Raw genomic sequence first — 21,983 nt, 5'->3', positions numbered from 1 at the left:
ATCCAATAAAAATAGTTTAAAAATCAAGTGGTCTCACGGTTAGCTAAGTGAATACAAATTGAAAACGAGTTGCGAATACGTGAAGAACTCCCATGGCAGATAATTAGATATGTTCTTATTTAGGTTTTATTTAATTATGTAATCGGATGGCATAGGATTAGTTTCCATTATTATTGGGATTTTATTTTAAAGTGTTTCTAGAAGATTTGTGTTGGGATTTTATTTTTAATCAAATCATTTAACATAAAATGATTTGATTAAAAAAACAATGGCTTTAATCTATGACTATGAGGGACAAATCTGTGGGATGCAGAAACCCTAGTGGGAGGAAATGAGGGACAAATCTATGGGATGCAGAAACCCTAGTGGGAGGCTAGGTTAGAGTTAGGTGAGAGGCTTGCTCTGTAGTTCAGGTGGGAGGCTTGAACATATCTTTTCTTCTTTACCCCTGTCGTTTATCTTCTATTTTCTTTTCTTTTAGTTTCAGATTTATTATTTAGTGAGTGAAAGATCTTACTGTGGAATTAATCCCTAGTTTCCTAGTTGTGGATTGGTTCTATATTAATTGATCTTCAACCCATAGAAAAATTCAGGTGAATGCTTGAATGTACGGATGTAGTCATAGAGACAAGGACGTTGCTCCTCAAGGTACTTTAAGGGGATGACGAATTCCAATTGCTCAACTTCAACATCATCGGATGTATCTAGAAGGTCATCTACATATGTGTCTTCTTCCTTTGTGTTCTTGACATCCACACCTTCAATCTTAAGCCCCTTACAACTTCTTCTTGGTTGTTCACAATCGCCACAATTGTTGTAGTGCCAAGTTCCTTGGTCTTGACCTCATCATTGTCCATTGTTGGAACTTCGGTAGTTTCAAACTCTTCAACATAAGCCTCTTCAATGAAATCTTCTAATCGCTGCTCTTCTGTTTTTTAAGCTTCATGCATTGTCATCTCTCCCTCATCATCATAGATTACTGTGATTACTTTAGCTTTATCTTCAACTTTATGCTCCCTTTCTTTGATTGGTGCTTTCTCAATTCCCTTCGGTAGTGTAAATTTGAGTTCAGCCTTCACTTGAACATTGTTGGTTGGATACTTCCACCACTCTCCGGATTGTGAATTGAAAGTTTTAGATGGTTGCTTCCAATTCTTTTCAGCTTTAATTGCCAATTGGTGGTAATCTTGTCAATGGGGTGAAGCTGATCATATAACCTTTGTAAAAAAGTAGGAGGCAGATATTTCTCCACGAGGATCTCCTTCATCTCCTCCCATGTGGTACGCTCTTGTGGATGACGGTACATCTTATCTTTACAAGTATGTCACCACGCCTTTGCTACCCCGATTAGCTTGTATCAAGCTATCCTTATCTTTTGCTCCTCTGACTGTGTGAACCGATCAAAGTAATCATCTAGGGCATACAACCAATTATAGAAGATGGTTGAGTCATGTCATCCATTGTACCCCTTCAACTTGAGCTTCACCTAATGCTTCTCATAATTATATCGTGGGTTGCCATCATACTCACCATAATCATAGGTGGCTACTTGTATTACTTGTCAGGTTGGTTGAAGAGGAGGCCTGGGAACATTGCTAAGTTGTTATCCTCTCTTTTGAGCTACATCTCCTTAAACTTCGTGAGTTTTTTCAATCCACCAATTCCATCTTCTTAGATAGTTGCTGGACAGCATGTATAAAAGCATAGATAGAGACTTGCTTTGATACCAATTAATGTAGAACCAATCCACAACTAGGAAACTAGGGACTAATTCCACAGTAGGATCTTTCGCTCACTGAATAATGAATTTGAAACTGAAAGAAAAGAAAAAATAGAAGATAGAAGAAAGGGATAAAGAAGAAAAGATATGTTCAAGCCTCCCACCTGAACTACAGGATAGGCCTCTAACCTAACTCCAACCTAGCCTCCTACTAGGGTTTTTGCATCCCATATATCTGTCTCTTAGAGTCACAGCTTAAAGCCATTGTTTGTTTATTTTTATCAAATCATTCTAGGCTGAATACAGCCTTTGCTTTATTTATAATCCATTACATCCTAAGACAAATTTTCTGGAAACAATTCAAAATAAAATCCCAATAATAATGGAAATTAATCTTATGCCTTCCAATTACATAATTAAATAAATCCTAAATAGAAACATATCTAATTAGTTGCCATATGAGTCCTTCACGTATTGGCAACTAGTCTCCAATTTGTATTCAGTCAGCTAGCCATGGGACCCACTTGATTTCCTCCCGATCAATCAGCCAACCTTTGATCATAACAAGTTGTCGATAGCTGTCCTCCTACACCCATGATATCTTTTAAAATCTCCTACAGATCAACAATCTTGATAACTATAGCATCCCTCAATTAGATCTATCATTATTCTTTTTATTTAAAAATAAATCCTCTTTTTTTGGGGGGTGAATAATAAATTCATTGCCAAGAAGAAAGAAACAAGGCAGAATATACAGGGAAAAAAAAAGAGAAGAACACCAAACCTGGGGCAACAGGCCCCAAGGGGGGGAGAGAGAAGAGAGAGGGAGGTCCCAGGAGACTACAATGAGCCTGTTCCTTGGGGAGTCTCGAACAGGCCTAAGGGGGAGAAAATGGAGTTCGGTGCTAAATCCTCCTCTTTATTTGGAAATAATCCTCTTTAATTCTGGAAATAAATCCCAACAAATAAGGGAGATTGATAACTATCCTTGATACCCACACAAATAGATTTTAGAGCATATGCTTTGCATAAGTTATGTCCCGATCAAACTTATTTTAAAGTGCAAAAATGATGTTACAATCGCCAGAATGATATAATTTTATGGACATCAAAATAAAAAATAATTTTACCGCATTTTCTGTTTTTAGCAATGTTTTACTATGGTAAAATGAAAACTTTCAGAATTGAAAAAAAAAAAAAAGCATTTGATAGTTGAAAATCGCCCGTACAACAAAAAAATTCAATTTTGTTCTTGGACTGGGGGTTGACTTTTTATCCTTTTGCAATTTGATTTTTAAACTATTTTTATTGGCTTTAAATAGGGGATATTTGTTTATTATGAATAATTTCTTATTTAAACGAAAAAATATAAAAACTTTTTTTTTTTTTTTTGGTGAATAAGAAAATTCATTACCAAAGGAAAAATAAAGAATACATCAGCTCCCAAAGGGGAGAGAAAGAAAAACAAAAAACAAAGAACAATCCCTCAAGAGACAAGAGAGGTGTCCGAAGTAATAAGGGGAAGAGGGCCCAAGACAAAATGATATGACTATTCCTATGGGAGGTAATAGGAGTGGAAGAAACACCAAAAATCTTTCCTTTTACGTCAAAATAGATGGATTCCAAATCTGCCTCAAAGGGCGAGATTTGGAGGTCCATTTCCTTAAAGAGGCAAGAATGCAAGCGGTGGCACAAAATGCAAGCTTTCCTATAGAATCACGGACTAAAGACCCAGCAAGAGTCATGTTGATCCAAATCGATTCCCTGTGAAAGGGGAGAATCCTTCCACTTCTTGGCTAGCACTTTGCAAGGACACCTTTCCATAAAGAGGCAGAAAGGGGGCAGTCGAAGAGCAAGTGGTTTATATCTGTTGGCTCAGCACCACAAAGAGCATACAAGGGAGAGACCGTAATCTGACAGTGGATGAGGAACGACTGCATTGGGAGGCAGTTAGAAAGGGCTTGCCAAACAGGGAAGCCATGACAAGGGATGTGAAAGCATTTACTTGTCATAAATAAGTGATGCACCTTGCACTAGGCGATAGTCGCCCAAACCCCAACTAAACCACCTAGATGCCTAGGTAGTGCCTTAACATCTATGATAGGGAGTGAGTTTTATGGTCATCTAGTAGTTAACAAGTAGTGGGAAGTTATTCTGGTTAAGAGTCGAGTAGTTTTGAGAGATTACAACTTATTGTAATTGTTATTCATATGATAAGGAATGGAAGGAAAGGATAAACAACGCTCTAATGAGTAGGAGGCAGTTTCCTCAATGAAACCAATGATGTCGAGCTTCGTCTATAAAGCGATTATATCCAAATTATCCCCATTTTATCTTCTTTATCCCCTACCCTATTGACTCTCCTTCTCATCTTATCTCTTCCCTCTCATGTGCATGCATCATCTAGTATTATAGCCTAATTTTCAAGCATGGAGACTGCCACATTTCTTCATTTTTCATGTCTCCTTATTGAAGAAGTTGATTAGTATCCACCACCTTGTTAAAGGCAACCTTCTAGTAGCACATGTTGACAAGGAAACTCTCCATCCTAAGCCATAAGCGATGAAAGCAACTTGGGATGGTGCGAGGGAGAGATTTGAATCAGTTTCCATAATTCGCTCTTGAGGACAAGAGCCCATTCTAAAGGGGAAGGAGTTGATATGTATGCTATGTACATTATTTGTATGAGTTATTTAATATGGGCTAGGTTCCTTATTAGTAGCATTATTTAATAGTTGTTATCTGTATGGGGTATTTACTAGTATGTAGGGAGTGAGTTATATGGTTATCTAGTAGTTAAAAAGTAGTAGAAAGTTTTTCAAGTAATGGGCCTAGTAGTTTTGAGAGGTTACAACTTACTGTAATTGTTATTTATTGTTATTTATATGGAGAAGGAATGGAAGGAAAAAGAAGGAAGACTTGAAAGGATAAACAATGCTATAACGAGTAGGAGGAAATAGAACCAATGATACCGAGCTTCATCTGTAAAGCGATTCTATCCAAATATCCCTATTTTATCTCATTTATCTCCTACCCTATTATATCTCTCCTTCTCTTGTGCACGCATCAATATACCACAATTTGTCTCTGGTTTAGGCCAAAGATCTCACATTTCATGGAATGAACTCAATTCAATCAAGTTTGCAACTAGATGATTCCAATATATCTGCTAATTTATATTAATATACCCATAATCCAAAGATCACTTTAGTTCCTACAAAAAATCCTCTAGAAAAAATGAACTCTAGAACCAAATCAAAGATTAACTGTTCCTTAGCCTTAGCTTCTTTGGAACCCTGACATTGAAGAAAAAGGAGATCTAGTTCTTAAGCTTCTGTCTCACATCATCATATGCACCCAAATGAGACTACAAGAAGACACCTTTCAATGGGTACTCCCCAATAGATTTTTCATGTCAAGTATAGATCCATTTGTTCATAATCATCCCTTATGTTACACCTTCTATTGAAACATTTTTTGACCCATTGGGACTGCTGAAAGAAAAGGGGAAGCAGTGAAGGAATCAGAGTGTACTCTTGAAGATCTGGTGGTGATCCCCAGCCCCCAGTAACCATCAGCCCAGCCCAAGACACCAAAATAAATTAAATACACAAGCAGCTTGTGAACCAAAAGAATGTTGATAGGAAAAATCATTCATAAGCAATAACTTCGTCAACTTAATAAATTCAATAGGAAACACCGGAGAGAACATGTACCTTCCCATCTGCATATTTTGCCCTATAAACGCGTCCTATGTTTCCTTCACCCAGAAGGCGGCCTGCAGCAAAGCTACCGGTTGCAGCCTGCAGATCTGCCAAGGTAAAAGCTGTTGTAGTGCGAACAGATGTGCTTCTTCTGCCAAGTCTGCTTGTGGATTCGGTTTCATTATATGATTCCATCCAATCTGAAGGTGGTGGGCCTGGTGGCTTCAGATGAATTGAAGGAGATGTTTGTAAAGACTTCACATCTATTGAAGAAGATGAATCCAGGGACCTGAGTTCTGTAGCAGATCTAGCACTTGATTAATCAAAACACATGGAGTTCACAGAACATAGTAATCACCACAGTGAATTAAGAGGGAAAAAAGATCAGATACATGTTGTAGCACTTTAAAAAAAAATCTACTAAAATTAGTTTGGCATTAAAGGACTGATACATTTATGATAGACCCAACATATTGAAACAGCCCATACCAGAAAAATTCTGTCAGTTTTAAAATAATGAAACAATATTATGTATGACTGACCCAACTACCTCATCCTTAATAAACATGGCATTCATAGTATCTGGACATCTGACCCTTGGGCCACTCTTGTTAAGTCATAGCCATAAAACAAATTTGAGATGGAACTAACTCTCCAGATTGTGGACATCATGGCCTATCTCTACAGAAATTACGTTTATCATATATATTTCCCAGATGTGCCCATTTTATCGAGTCAAAAAAAGCAGATGCAAAAGCCCCTCTGATAGGAGAGAAGATATGCCATTATCAGCAATACTAATCCTTTTAGTATTGTTTCTTGCAAAAACTATTCCCAAAATGACTAATAAGTAACTTGCAAACCAATAAGAGTGACAAACAAGTCATTGTCTACTGAAGTTTCATATGTTTATTCCGCAGCTGTCCTGTATATTCCCCATTTAGGATCCTTCAAACCAAAATCGCATGCTTGCATTAAAATTAAGGATCCATGGCATCAATTGCATTGATTTTAAAGAAGTTTTTCAATCAAAGATATGCAACAAAATTACCTTTGAAGCTCTTGGGATCAGGGGGATAGCGCCTTGAGTAAGATAATTCCTGCGATACCAAGGGGGTAAACGATCTCCGCTGGCTAAGCTTCTCATCATCGAGATAATGTGAAGATGAAGAAGATTTCCGTGAAAATAAAGCGATCAGAATAACAACTGCCACCAATACGCCCATCACTATCCCTCCAATAGCTAATCCACTCAAACCTGACTTCTTTCCACCTTCGGATGAATGTTTATGACGGATGGGAATTGCAGGTGTACCTGGCGGAGGTGGAGGAGCAGACCCCGAAGACCAAGAGTTTCCTCCAGTTCTTGCAAAGAGACAAGTGCAATGTCAAAGCAGAGATCAATTACAACCTCACTCAGTCTGACGGAATAAAGAACGACAACTTTTCTTATGAGAAACTCACTCAATACTGTTTATATCCTTCAATTCATTAGGGATCCAGCCACGAAACTGGTTATTTGCAACATTCCTGTGACCAATCAGCAGAATTCTACAGTTAATGTTTCTCAGCAATGGATGTAATAGACACTATACAAGAACCAGGGCGGGTTTTGGGGGGGGGGGGACCCAAGGTTAATGTCAGTGTTAATAGATCTGCTCCATATATTTTGAGTTAGCAAACGATTTTAAGAAGAAATCCTCCAACAAAGAATTTTTATTAAGTTGGAAATTACCTCAATATCAATGATTCAATGTTATTTTAGTGCAACAAACCGGAGTACAGAGAAGGGAAGTTAATTTGGTCATTTTATTCTCCCCGAGAACAAGAAGAACAGTTATATTTCTTATGTTTCATATTTCAGGTCCCAAAGCATGAACCAATTACTAATTCTGAGCTTCAATTGTACAGCACACTTACAGGTCATCAAGGGGAAGTCCTGCAAGGACAGTTATTGGACCAGTGAACTGATTGTTCTGCAAATACCTGTACAAAGACAAACATTATTAGCTAGAAGGAGATCAGCAGATCTCACAGTTAAACTTTGGCCCTTACAATGTAGTGAGACTGGAGAGCTTTCCAATACTCTGAGGTAGGTTTCCAGACAGGCTATTGTATGAGAGATCCCTGAATTACAAAACCAAATCAAGAAATACAATTTCCATATCAGAGAAGTTCTTGTAGAAGTTGTAGTTACAATTGAGTTAATGAAAGAAGAATTGAAAACAGCACCATTATGTTGCAACCAAATTATCACAAACCCTATTCACATCGATACCTTAGTAAAGAAGGTTCTAATAATAATTACAGCTTTCCCTAAGCAAAGTGGATTTGAAAACCATTGCGGTCTGGATCTCCCTACAGAAGCTACCTCTCCATTACTGGTGTGCTTAAGGCCTTAACGTCATTGGCTCTGTGATAGGAAAGCCTTTATACTCTGATCACAGAACCCGTGTTCAAGATAGATTGGCTTTTGCAAGAAGCTTTGTAGATATCGCCACCATCCACTGTCGCCACTCATGATGAGAATGGATTCTCCTTTGCCCAACTGATCCACTACGAATGGATGCCTCCCATATGCTCCTTTTGCAAATAATTTGGCCACAAGACTGCCATCTGTGCCCCCAAGAATGCTCAAACTGAAGCTCAAGTCTCCACGGTTCCTGAGGTGCCTCTAGAACCCTAGTGGGGTAGAAGTCGCACGGCCGACCCCAACCCCCTCGAAGATCCCAACTCCCCAAATGCCAGGCCCTCTTCCATTGGACCATTGGACGCTTCATTGCACTCTATCAGCTTCAATCGATTTGAGCTCTTGTCCAATTCCACCAACTGCTCTGACGAGGACTCCCTGTCCAATCGATCCTACTCTCAGTCCAAACCCATCAATCTCCATTGCCTGCCAGCTTTGATGTCCTATTGCTGCATTTCTCTGTCAACCCCCTTCTGGTTCCCCTTCCTCCTCGACAAGTAATGCCTCAATTGTCCTCCCCCCTTCTTAATCCCATTTTGAGACCTTCTAACCAAACTACCACCACTGCCAATCTTCCTCCTCTCCTCCCACTACCCATCTCTAGCCCTCACCTGCTTCGGCTAGGTTCTTCTTCAGTCCTAGCCCCATCCTCCTCCTCTTATCCATCTGACTTTCAACCTGACCCATCTACCCTTTTAAACCTGAGCGCCTTACTGACACCCACAAACTGGCTCCACCCTCCTCTTCTAACCCATTGATACTATACTCTTAACCCGCACAACCTATTCACTACTCATACCCATCACCTTCCTCTTTCGGGTTTTCTTCTCCCTGTATCCAAGGATTAAAGTATCGATATTGGTCGTCATATCGATCGGCTAAATTTATGATACGTAGCAGATGGCATAGTATCATATTGGAGATATGTTAAGATATGCTGAAGATCAAGGATTAAAGTATTTGTACCGATCGCCATATCGATTTCCATATAAATCAGCTAAATTAAAGATATTGCTATAGCAAACACCACCAAATACGAAAATAAACAAAAACAAATCCGCACAACACAAATATTTAACGAGGTTCAGACAATGATGTGGTGTGCTACATCCTCGGGTGAAGAAGAAGATGTTTCACTATGTAGAAGAGAGATTACACCCAAGCAGCAGCGAGAAAGCTTGCTCTGAAACCCTAGCTCAAAAAACCCCCCAAATTACAATGACTGCTCAACAAGACGATAGTATGTTATATACTCCTCCAAGTCGCGGGTCAATCCATTGGGTCACTGTCGATCGGGTCAAACCCCTCTGCTTCCATCATAGATCTCAGAAAACTTCTCATTAGAGTTGCCACCAAAATATGATTGAGTGAGTCATTCTTCAAAACGGGTCAAGAATTCGAGACAAACTTAACAGATACGTATTGGAGATAGTTTAAACTATGCATGTATCCTCTTCTTCTTCTCCTGCTTACAACCTAGCCTCCCCCTCTAATCCTTTACTTACCTCCTCGCACCATTCTACCACGTCTGCAAATGCCTTGGAAGGCATCATCATCGACTCTTCTTCCCCTATTTCTCTAGCCGATGTAATTGTGACTCCTGTTGGTCCTTCCCCTGGCCTTCAGTAAGGGCCTCTCCTCTCCAGTTCCATCCCAGCTGCCTTAGAAGGCGTCAACACCAACCTACCTAATCCCTGCCAAGATTCAGTTAAGGTTGTCCATGGTCTCTCTACCTTGGAAGGCGACAACTTCTTGACTGCCGCCACTCGCCTAAGCCTATTGCCTCCCCCAGGCCTTTCGCCAGGGCCTGCTGATCCTCCTTCCCCTAGCCCTCTACCAGGGCAAGCTGATGTTCCCCCCTAGCCTTCTGCCAAGGCTTACTACTGCCTACCACTCCTCTAATGATGTACTGACCGCCTAAGATGATGTCTCTCTTGTCTCTCAAGTCTGCTCAGGCCCCTCCTAAGCACATTATAGTTGTTCACAACTCTAGCCCTATGATCACCTCTCATACCTCTCACAGGTCCAGACAATCTCCCCCTGCTCAAGCGGTTTTTGGCTTCTCACCTTCCTCAATTGCTGGCTCCCCAAGCTACTGTCCCTTTGATAAAGGAAAAGTCATCTAGATCCTCTTCTCTCCTTCAAGGAGATGAGAAAGCTACGATTCTCAAAACCTCCATCCCTCCCCCCTTAGAGAATACCGGCATAAGGCTAAACTGAACTTTCCCATTTCTTCCTTTAAGCCCCTTAGCTCTCCAGAGTTCTTGCAGCCAACCACATCTTGTTCCAGATGATCCCTCCGGGTTCAAGGGATCATCTAGAACGTTAAAGGTCTGAATCCTCTGCTAAACATGTTGTCATCTGTTCCTGCCTCAAGTCCTCCAAAGCCACCCATTGTCTCCTCCTTGAGACCAGAATCCTTGAGCCTAATGCCTCCAGAGTCGCATCAATAGCTACTTTTTGGTCTTTCCTCTCTAATTATGGCCACTCTCCTAATGGTCGTATTTGGGTTCTTTGGAATCTCAATTCTCTCCATGTCACATCTATTTCCTCTTCCTCCCAACCCATTCACCTTTCCCTCTCTTCTTCCTCTGGCCTTCCCCTTGCTTCTTCTCTGTTATTTACGCCCTTAATCGGGCTCTTGATAGGTTAACCCTCTGGGATGACCTCAGGTCCTTTGCCTCCTCGACAACTGGCCTCCCCTGGGGCATAGGTGGTGATTTCAATGTGGTCCATGCTTCCCATGAAAAACAGGGAGGTCTCCCAATTGACCCTACTACCTTTGTTAATGCCTTTAATGTCTATATTAAAGACATTGGTTTGAATGATCTAAGATGGTCTGGTTAAAAATTCAGGTGGTTTTGAGTCTTTTGACAGAGTTGCTTGCAAGTTGGATAGAATCCTTATCAACGAATCCTGGCTTAACATCTTCCACTTCTCCCATGCTTACTTTAACCTCCCAGGTATTTCTGATCACTCTCCCATTTCCCTTTTTGTCCATCCTTATCCTCCTCTAGCCCCAAACCGTTCAAATTCTTCGACATGTGGACCCAACATCAAGACTTCCTCTCCCTTATGAGTGATGCTTGGAATATCGTTGTCCAATCCCCTTTCTCTCCCCCTCCTTGCTTTTTCAAAAAGCTCAAGAATACCAAAGCTGCTCTCAAAGCTTGGAACTCCAGCACTTTCGAAAATATTTCTGATTGCGTTACCTGTTACTAGCTCAAGCGAGACCTCATTCAATCTAGACTCTCAATTGATCTCCATAATCAATTGCTAGCAGATGAGGAAAAGTTGGTCGCCTCAGAGCTTTCTGAACTCCTTGCGCAAGAAAAAGCTTTCTATATAAAAAATAAGAATCATATGGCTTGGGATGGGGGATAGTAACTCCGCCTATTTCCACATATCGATCAAGGCTAAAACCAACGCTAATTCCATCCCCAATCTCCTTTCTAAATCTGGCATTAAGCTTTCTTCTCCGGCTGACATTAAGTCGGAGGTTGTTTCCTATTTTAATAACCTCTTACACCCTCCTCCCTCCTCCCTCCTCCCTCCTCCCTCCTCCCATCCCCTCTTCCCCCCAACCTCCTTAATAAATTCAATATTGACCATCTCTACCCTTCCCTCCAACCTCCTTAATAAATTCAATACTGACCATCTCCACCCTTCCCTCCAGGTTATTCCCTCTAAGGATGAAATTCCTGCTGCCATCTCTCCCATAAAGCCAACAAAGCCCCAGGTCCCAATGGGCTTTAGCATGGACTTCTTCTCAGCTTGCTGGCACATCATTAGAGATGACCTCATCCTTAACATCAAAAGCTTCTTCCTCAACCGCTCCCAGGTTAAGGGTATTAACCATACCTATTTGTGCCTCATTCCTAAGAAAGAGGGTGCTCATGTCATGTCTGACTTTAGACCCATCTGCCCTGCAATATGCTGTATAAATTTATTACCAAAATTTTAGCTAATAAAATTCAAGTTGTCATGGACTCACTTATCAATGCAAAATCAATTGGCTTTCGTAGCTGGAAGAAGTATAGTTGACAGCATCATTCTCTGTCATGAGATTGTTAGAGGCTTCGACCGAAATCCCACTTTCCTGTTGGTCTTCTCAATATTGTTAGAGGCTTTTGACTTCATCAGTTGGGAATCATCTCCAAAGTCTTTCCCAATATGTCTTTTCCCTCTCCTTTGTCCATTGGATTCACTCTTACATCTCCTCCCCCCTCCCGCTTATCTGTTTTTGTCAATGTTAGCTCAGCGGGATACTTCTCCTTGGTTAGTATCAAACAGGGTTTCCCGCTTTCCCCCTTTCTTTTTTCCCCTTGCGCTTGAGGTTCTCTCCTTCTCCTGCTCCATCCAATTCTTCATTGACCAGCATCTTATATACCCCATCCCCAAATGCAAAGGTCTCATACTCACTCACCTTGCATTTGCGGATGACCTTATGATTTTCTCCAAAGCTGAGTCCTCCATCTCCAACAGTATATCCTCCCTTCATTTCTTCGAAGCCCTCTCTGTGCTTAGAATTAACCTCCTCAAATCCAACCTCTTCCTATCTGGTGTTTCTGACCTTGTCATAGCCCAACTCCATGGCATCACCGTGTTTTCCATTGAATCCCTTCCGGTTAAGTATTTGGGTCTGGCTTTAATCACCTCCAGACTCTCATCCCACCACTGCACCCCCTTCTTGATCTCCTTAGGAAAAACCTTCAACTCTAGAAAGGGAAGCTTCTTTCTTATGCAGGTCAGCTGGTTTTCAACAAATCTGTCCTCCAATCTATGTATCTTTATTGGTCTGGAATCTTTGTCCTCCCCTCTGCCACATCCAAAGCTATTGTTTCCCTCCTTTTATTCCTTCCTTTGGAAAGGAATTGAATCCTCAAGATTCCTCCATCCTATGAGTTGGTTCAAGGTTTGCAGCCCCAAGGTTGAAGGGGGGTTAGGTTTTAGGCAAATCAAAGATGTCAATTCAGTTGGCATTTTAAAGCTTAGCTGGAAAATTGCCTCCAAGCATAGCAATATTTGGGTCTCCTAGGTTTATCCCTATCTTGAGCATAACAATATTTGGGTCTCCTGGGTTTATTCCTTTCCTTTCAAGAAAGACTTCCTCTAGATTGTGGCTCCCTCAAGTGATGCCTCCTGGATATAGCACAAAATCCTCAGCTCTAGGACTTCTGCTGCTCTTAGAACAATCTCTTATGTTAATGGAAATGGTTCCTCTACCTCTTTTTGAATGAACCCTTGGCTCCCGTCGGGCATCCTCCTTTCCTTGATCTCGCCCTGATTAATCTATTCCTTGAGTTTGAGTAAATCTTCCAAAGTTGATTCCATCATGTCCACCAATAGCTGGTCTGCTCCTCCCTCCCCCTCCCCTCTCTGATCTCTAGTCTTCCCTCCCTCTTATCCCCCTGGTCACTGTGGAAGAGAGGATAAGATCCTTTGGCTTCCCTCCTTCCAGGGATCGTTCACCTCTGCCTAGGCCTAGAACTACATCTACTCGAAAAGTCCCCTTGTGTCATGGCACAGGATTATCTGGTTCAAAGGCCACATCCCTTACCACAACTTCACAACTTGGTGCGCAATCTCCAACTGTCTCCCCAACCCAGTCCTTCCTCCCTACAGGCACATCTATTTCCACCCTCTTGTTGTCTCTATTGGAATGGCTCTAAAATTGTAAACCATTTATTCTTTTCCTGCCCCTTCTCCTCCATCCGGAAAAGAGTTCTCAAACCTTTTGGCCCTCCAGCAGAAGAATCCTTCCTTTGTCAAGAGAATGAATCTGGATAGGCATGACTTTTTGAGGTCATTCTATTTGCGACACAATTGGGAAGCTAGCATTTGGTGCCAAAATTAATCATATTTGGATGGAGTGCAATCTCCATAGATGGACTTCCAACTCCCGATCATTCGATAAGATTTGGAAAGCCATCTATTTGATGTCAGCTCTAAGATCAGTTGCCTTCGTCATCGTCCTGTTCATGATTCCCAATGTATTGTTTCCTCTTGGGGCCTTTCTCCGTCTATCATCTCCCCCCACCTGATGTATCCCTTCTCTTAGCTGGGCCTTCTGCCCCCTTGTTGTGCTCCCTCCCCTAAGATCTGGTCCTTTTGGCTCCCCCCCCCCCTCCTTAGTATTCTCTCTTCTTGTTTATGAAATTATTTATTCACCCAAAAAAAAAAAATTTATAGTTTTAATTTTCTACATGTTTCCTCAAAGGCATACAAACACCACTGAACTTATTTTTCTCCAAAATATGAGTAATACTTACAGCTGAGTGAGCTTAGAGAGTTTGCCAAACATATCACTTAACTGGCCATTGAGCTGATTGTGACCAAGATTTCTGCATGCACTCTAAAAGGTCACTGATGAAAAGAACCAACTGAAAGGAAAGTCAGAAAGATGCATATGCCACAATGAAATGAACAACACTTACAGTTCTTTAAGATCCGCCATTTGAGAAGTAGAATAAGGCACACTGCCAGTAAAGCCATTTCCAGCAAGGTTTCTGCACATCACAGCTCATTTTATTACTGTTAAGTTCATAGAATCATTCAAATAACATTTTTCCAATTGATGAAATTCAATTTGAATAAATTTATGAAAGATCAGTCAGCTCAAAAAATAAGCTGAGATAAAGATGTTTGTTTCAACAAAAACTCTTGTCTATACTTTTTATGTTTTCACATACATGATGGATGAGATGAATATAAAATTCCACCCAAGAAATATATCAATGAGGAACCCCGCAGGGGGTAACCAACTAACTACTAACCATTGGGTAAACCTTTAGGAGAGCAAATGCACACTAGCATGCATAGAGAATAAAAGATATCTAGGGATTGGTCAAGCCATAAATTGGCATAATATATATGCTAGTAATATTTAAAAAAGAGAAGTAAAAAAAAATAAAACAATTAGCAGAGTTTTGAAACCCATCCCGGCTGACCAGTAGAATCAGTCAACTACTGCCCCAATCCTCAAAATGTATGGATCAACCGTACGACCCTTTTTTGCAAGAACTTGTTTAACTAACAGAATGAACCATCTGACCTGGACAATTCGACTAATCGACTGTCACAAACCCAAAACCAAGCACATGCTTATGCTGCGTATATTCTGTACAGACTTTTCAAAAAAAACAAAAATATGACCACTTAACCTCTCTTTTAAACTTAGCTGAACGCATGCTCTGCTAATACGCCACCAGTTCAACATGTATTACAAGCTGACTACATTTATTTCCCCCTGACCGGCCAGGATGATTGAACCAGTGACCAGGCATCAACCCCAATATGGCCCAGTTGATGGATGGGGTTTCAGAACACTTACTTGGTATCTATATGATAAGATTTTTCCACAGAAGAACAGTGTATAAGCCAATTAAACTCTGATGCCCCATATGGTTTACCAGAACTCTATATACATTCTTATATTGTATATGACATGCATTTATTTGGTAGAGACTTACATGTGAACAGCATTGGGTGGAAGCTGATATGGTACATTACCCTTGAGGTTGTTCTTACTTAAATCACTGTACTATGACAAATAAACTCATTGCCTTCAGTAGAAATCCTTTCAGGGGAGGTTAAGAAATAAAAACATAATTGGTAATGTACAAAAGCTAGGCCTCACAAGTAGGTTACGGATGTCAAGCTTGACAGCTGGTAGCCCATAGATCCAGTTAATCCAAGACCAGATAGCTTTCTGCACAGTCCAAGAGAGAGTGTCAGTTGTTTACCGTCAGAAATGACTTTACCAGTACTCACTAATAATTGGTGAGGTTTATTTATTCTTGAAAGGAGAAACATATAGCTATCATTTCTAAATGTTCCTGTTTCTGTTGAGTGACTCAAATTATTATCTCCATTTTGCAATTTCCTAGAAATTAAATTCTAAAAGTAAATGAATAATGACTGTAGCACAAACATTTCTGTCACAGATGAGCCGGAGCACTTGATTCCTTTCCAAGACTGACCACAAGGATCACCTCCACTTGATTTCCAACCAGTCAATTGTTGCGGAGAATTTAAGCTGCTATACATCACATTGAGAGCAGAGACTGAAAACACAATACAGAATAAAAACTAAACACATCAGGATCCCAAAATAAAATAACAGATACATACAAAAACAGGATCTCAAAATACAATAACAGACACAACAGCTAGTACTAACACATCTAGAAAGAACAGCTAGGAATTAGATCTCTTGAAGAACTGAATAGCATTTTTCTAAGGTAATTTACCTCATATGCTGGAACATTTCTTAGAGATGAAGTCGGACAAATGGATTCCAAACATAAACAGATATCATAAATGTTTTTCTTTTAAGAGAAAATCCAAGTTAGGAGGAGTGCTTCACTGGTAACACTCACAATCTCATAACCATACTCGATTTCTTATTCTTCCCCTAATTCCTTCTATTTCTTAAAACGCAAATGAATCCTAATCCTTTTCCCCACCACCTTTCCTTAGTTCAACCCTAGAAATCTGAATCCCTAGACTGTTGTACATAGGCTGTGTTTGGTATGCATTTTTGGAATGCATTCTGGACAAGAACACATCCTGGACTGTTAAAAACAATGTTTGGTAAGCATTCCATTCTCAAAATTCTAGAACACAATCAAGAATGCAGCCCATTCTGGAATAGGATATTTTGCCATTCTGCATCTCCATTCCCCAGCTCTCGGCACAGCACAATGAAAAGAGCTCTGCTACTAATCTTATGAAAGGCACGTTCTCTTCCAAGTAATAGCATATCATTCTTTCAAATCTCCAAAAACTATTTCTCTCTCTCTCTCTCTCTCTCTCTCTCTCTCTAAAAACCGCTTCTCTTACCCCAAATCTCTCTTTTTCTCCTTCTTAAGATCTCCTCTCAAATCCAAAAATCCTAGAATCTTCTGTTTTCCTCACAATCTGTATAGGTTTTTTTGTGGTTCTTCTGGAGATGAAACTGAGGGTTTGCGAGCTTTGTAATGGAGAAACTGGGGCTTAAGATAAACTGTAATGTGCCACTTCCCACCGCGCTTTCGGTGTGTACTTGAGAAAATTGATGGTTTTGCCTTTTCAGGCTTCTCTAGCTTCAGCCCTTTGGTTCTCATGGAAGCTTTGTGAAGGGAAACCAGCTTCAACATGTGAGAATCTCAATAGCAGGGTCAGAGGAAGAAAATGTCTAGAGCACAAGAAGAATTGCTTGATTAGGAAGTCAGATTCAATTGCTTCCTTGGCATCGAAGCATATCTGAAATGCTTTGATATCAATGGAATCATTTCTTTTTGCTCCAGCTACTTGAATTGTTGAAGATGTTGTGCTAAGTGGCGAAATTGGTTCTTCTTAATGTTCTGAGTTTCCAGCAGAGCTTGGGTTTGATTTGATGCCTTTGCACAGGGATCTTCATTTTCACCATCCCCTGGGACTTGAAGATCGATTTAAGCAATACTATCTAAGGAACCATTAAAAATTTTAGATTTTTATTTGCGTTTTAGATGTAATGTTGTCTAGGATTTTCATCAAAGGGATTCCACCCATGAGGTGTTTGCTAAAATGTCTGAGCATTCTAACATCAAGAATGCATTTTAAACAAACATTTTATCCAAACAATGTTTCCATTCTCAGTTAAGAACACATTCCGAATTTCAGAATGGAAATGCACATTCTCATAATGGAAATGCATACCAAACACAGCCTAAATATCAAACTTCTTCATTCCTCAAACAATATGGAACTCCATTGACTTGAAATAATGAGCGGTTGAAATAACAAAAAAAAAAAATATCTTTCACAGTAGGCCCAACTCAAACTATATTTCCAATCAGTCTCAACCCCCTATGGTGATTCCTACCCTGGCATTCCGCCAGTTCCTGCTACCGATGAATGGATCTGGCCCTAGCCCTCTGCCACGCCCTATAGTCATCCAGAATTTTGCCTCAGGACTCTCATCACGAGGACCTGATACTATGGATGATTCTGCCCCTGGGCATCTGCCAGGAATTGATACTGTTGACGACTCCCTCAGTTCTGGTATTGCTTCTAGCCATTGGTTTTTGGCTCCCTCTAAGCCTCCTGAAACGGATCCCACTCATGGCATCCCCTCCAAGAAGACAACATCGTCCAAATCCATTTCTCTCTCTAAAGGAAACAACAGGTCTTCCCCCACTGTCCCCCAGCCTTCACCCCAAGAATATCAGACCGTCGGCCTCGGCAGAAGCCCCTCCCTGCCAAATCTTCTTCAAGCTTAAGGAGCTCTTGAAGCCCTCGCCTAACTGTTCTAGATGATTCCTTGGATCATCTGGAATTTCAGAGGCCTCAACTCCTCTGCAAGCATGCCAAGGAGTGGGGGGAGAAGGCTTGGTTTTATAGGGCAAGGATTTAGAAGCAGCAGATTTCTTTTTGGTGGAGGCTTTGGGGAGAGACCTTTTTGGAAGAGGATGACATGACTTGACTCTGCTTCTTGGAAGAGGGCTTAGTCATGGCAAGGCCCTGCCGGTAGGGAGATACTGCAGGGGAAGTTGGGGAAGACATGGCATGGCCCTGCTGGTAATGCATAGTTGGGGAGAAGAGGTTATACAACTCATGGCATGGCCCTGCTGGATGAGGCTCACAACAGATGAAGACGCTGGAGAAGACGTGGCATGGCCCTGCCAGAGGGAGCCCACGACAGGGGAAAGCAAAAGAGTAGGAGATGCATAGGTCAGAGTACGAAGGGAGGAAGCCAAGTGATGATTCATCGCAGGTAAAGGAGCAGCCGACGGGTGCAGGACAGAGGAAGGCTGAAAGGAAGAGGAGTAAGACAACCTGGCCGAGAGCAGGGGGATAGGATTGGGCGGAGGAAGGGCCTGAAAGAAAGGGTTAGAAGAGCGATTGTGGTTGAAAGTAAGGGAGGGGCAGAGGAAGACCGACGAGAGGCAGGGGCAAGGATTAAAGTATTGATATCGGTCACTATATAGGCCAGCCAAAATTAAGATACGTATCGAAGAAATGCTAAAGATACACACATGAATGGATAGGAAACACTTTTGTATACGAAAAAAAAAATGCTATATATAATATGTATTATGCATTATAACAAACCCAAGATCTATAACCAGTAACTTGAGAGAGTAAGAGAAGAGAGAAAGAGATTGAGATAGAAGAAGAGAAGAGAGACTACAAGAGGGGAGGAGCCGATTGTATTTCCCAGTCCCCCCTATCATCAATATTTATTAACACCCAAAGTAGTACAATCAAACTAGGAAACTAAGTCCTTGTGCCACAAGCAAGATAAAATAGGAAGTCTATCCTAATTAGTAAGTAGAGATCTATCCTAACTAGAGAAGGAAATAAACTAAAGCAAGGAAGTAAAACTCATCCACAATAGGGACACTCCCCATATTGTGGTACATATCTTAACACTCCCTCTCAAGCTGGAGTATACATATATATCAAAAGAAAACTTTCAGCTTGGACCAACAAGAACAGAAAATTAAACATAACACAGGTCTTGAGTAGCAATGGTAGACGCTAGAGAGCACATAGAGAACACCAATCATCCACATCATAAAGTCAGTAGTATTAAAGGCACTTCCCAAGGAAGTAGCAACAAACAGATTGCGGGGGTAAGCATATATCGACATCAGGTTGTCGGGGACCAAGTAGTAGCATCAGGTTTCGGGGTAAGCAAGTAGCAACATCAGATGTCGGGGTAAGCAAGTACATCAATAGGGTGCCAAAGTACAAGTAGCAATATTAGGGTGCCGAGATAAGCAAGTAACAGCATTAAGTGCCGAGGTAAGCAAGTAGCAACATTAGGTGCTAGGGTAAGCTAGTAGCAGCATCAGGTGCCAAGGTAAGCAAATAGCAGCATCAAGTGCCAAGGTAACAAGTACCAGAATAAAGCAGATAATATAAAAACCCCAATTGATTATAATAATTCCAATCTCCCTCTCATGTGTAGCATTACACGTGGACATACAATATCCAATACTTAGCATCTCAAAGGATGAGCAGTACATATAATCTCATAATGAGGAGCAAAAAATAATTTCCAATCTCCCTTGCAATACAGCAAATTATCTCCATGCAAGTACCAATTTTCCAAAACATTATAACCCAAACTGATGCAATCTAGGGGTCCAAGACCCTAAATTGGGTGCTATGTGCCCAAAAATGGCAAATCTGTAATTAATCCCCGCAATCTCGGTTTTGAACCCAACTATGGTCCCAGCCAAGAGAAATAGAACCCAATTCCATTGAAGTAGTGGTAATTTTGTAATTGGTAATAAACCAGAATTTGCAAGGGGCTGTTGGTAAAGAAAAAGCAGGAATGGAATGCCGGTAAATAATTGAATTTCAATTATAGGCAAAACCAAAATCAAAGAAGGGGTAAACTTGGAAGCAAAGAAGGTGAGAGCAAAGAAAGTGGGACACAAAGGGGATTAATATTTATTGAATAAAGGCAAACTTGGAAGGCACAATAATTCACTGGCAGGATGTAAATAAGAGGGGCATTAATTATGGCAATAGGAGTGAAGCATTAAAAAAAGGTAATATGAGGAGATGGGTGTCTTTATGGCAACCAGTTGTGGAATGTTAGTGGGGGGCAGCAATAAATAAAGAAAAAGAAACTTCACTGATTCACAGCTTGGGTGGCCATAAAGTAAGGGTAAGTGGTAAATAATGAGATAGTGAGGGGTAATATGGAGTGTAGCAATAAATAAAAGAAAAAAATGAGACAAATATCTCTCAAACTTCACCGACTCAACTTGTACGCAATGAAGAAGGAAAGAGACTTTGGTAGTCACAGTCACACAAATGAAACCAGTGATAGAGGACTTCGCCTGAGCCTGAATCGAGAGAGGAGAAACCAGGATCAACAACATAATGACCAGAGATTTCAGAAATTAACATATTAGGTTATCTTCAACCTCACAAAAACCACGACCAGCGAAAATCCTGCCTTACTCCAGGTGAGAAATCTCACCCAAATATCAATCAATCCAACTGAAATTTAGGGGTTAAGATCCTCACGCAAGGACTCTTGAAAGCACACAATCGCAGGCCCCAAAGACAATCTAATAGAGAAATATAAATTCTGCAAGCAAAACCTGGTGGGAGATGAAGAACCAAATCGATAGCAGCAATTACTGCAGAAAATCAATTACGGAAGGTAGGCAAGCAGCAATCGAAACCACATCAAGTAGAAATCGATTGGAAGAAGTGGAAAATCCCAGCAGCAAATATATTCAGCAGCGTACAACTCAGATTTGGGATCAGCACAACAGCCTGCAAGAGAGAAGGCATAAGAGCAGCAAATCGATATCAATATTCCAGCAACTAATAATAAAATCGCAGCAGCAGATGGAGGCTTGGAACAGAAACGATAGCAGAAATCAGCAACCATGGGGATCAGTAGCAGTAGCATTAGCAGTAGATAGGTTATTTATACAAATAATCTTCATGGAAACCCTAGTTCTTTTTTTATAAGAACTAGGGTTTCATCAGATGCAAAAGACCTTGGAACGACTCTCAAAACTGCTACTGGTTAAAACTCTGATACTATGTAACAAACCCAAGATCTATAACCAGTAACTTGAGAGAGTAAAAGAAGAGAGAAAGAGATTGAGAGAGAAGAAGAGAAGAGAGACTGCAAGAGGGGAGCAGCCGATTGTATTTCCTAGTCCCCCCTACCATCAATATTTATTAACACCCAAAGTTGTACAATCAAACTAGGAAACTAAGTCCTTGTGCCACAAGCAAGATAAAATAGGAAGTCTATCCTAATTAGTAAGTAGAGATATATCCAAACTGAGGAAGGAAATAAACTTAAGCAAGGAAGTAAAACTCATCCACAATAGGGACACTCCCCATATCGTGGTACATATCTTAACATACATAAACACAAAATTGAGAGTACCGCACTGAGAATCCAAGGTTTGTAGTTGTTCATGGGTGTATTCCTTGTTCCTAACCTTGATTTGCACTTTAGTTAGAGAGAAAAATGGTTTGAAGCAACTTTGGAACAAAAACCCTCCCAAAAAATCGTGTTTTTCTGAAAAAAATCCCATCTTGGCTATTATATGACCGTAATGCACCGTATCAGTACATA

At 40.7% G+C, this 21,983-nt stretch overlaps 1 protein-coding gene across 2 annotated transcripts; it reads right to left on the bottom strand.

Moving 5' to 3' along the window:
* Positions 1 to 5,391: 5,391 nt before the first annotated feature.
* LOC122076106 (protein STRUBBELIG-RECEPTOR FAMILY 5-like) lies at positions 5,392 to 21,760 on the bottom strand. Of its 2 annotated transcripts, XM_042641398.1 has the most exons (11): positions 20,983 to 21,754; positions 15,828 to 15,960; positions 15,534 to 15,605; positions 15,367 to 15,432; positions 14,332 to 14,403; positions 14,167 to 14,238; positions 7,480 to 7,551; positions 7,345 to 7,410; positions 6,889 to 6,954; positions 6,476 to 6,789; positions 5,392 to 5,720 (listed from the first exon to the last, which is right to left on the bottom strand). In XM_042641398.1, exons 2-11 carry the CDS (start codon positions 15,941 to 15,943, stop codon positions 5,407 to 5,409), a joined length of 1,230 nt encoding a protein of 409 aa, XP_042497332.1. In that variant the 5' UTR covers positions 15,944 to 15,960; positions 20,983 to 21,754; the 3' UTR covers positions 5,392 to 5,406. The 2 variants fall into 2 exon arrangements, with proteins under 2 accessions (XP_042497332.1, XP_042497333.1); XM_042641399.1 differs by lacking the exon at positions 15,367 to 15,432 and having other exon boundaries at positions 20,983 to 21,760.
* Between the last annotated feature and the right edge of the window lie 223 nt (positions 21,761 to 21,983).

The sequence above is a fragment of the Macadamia integrifolia genome, chromosome 4, assembly GCF_013358625.1.
Source record: "Macadamia integrifolia cultivar HAES 741 chromosome 4, SCU_Mint_v3, whole genome shotgun sequence".
In the NCBI taxonomy this organism is placed as follows: Eukaryota; Viridiplantae; Streptophyta; class Magnoliopsida; order Proteales; family Proteaceae; genus Macadamia; species Macadamia integrifolia.
This window is presented reverse-complemented; position numbering and strand designations above follow the sequence as displayed.

Excerpts from the sequence above, each read along its gene's own strand:
- LOC122076106 (XM_042641398.1), bottom strand. The coding sequence starts at position 15,943 with ATGTATAGCAGCTTAAATTCTCCGCAACAATTGACTGGTTGGAAATCA. Across the intron at positions 14,404-15,366 it reads CCACCCAATGCTGTTCACAT|AAACCTTGCTGGAAATGGCT; the intron begins GTAAGTCTCTAC and ends TGTGATGTGCAG. Across the intron at positions 14,239-14,331 it reads ATGGCGGATCTTAAAGAACT|AAATCTTGGTCACAATCAGC; the intron begins GTAAGTGTTGTT and ends GAGTGCATGCAG.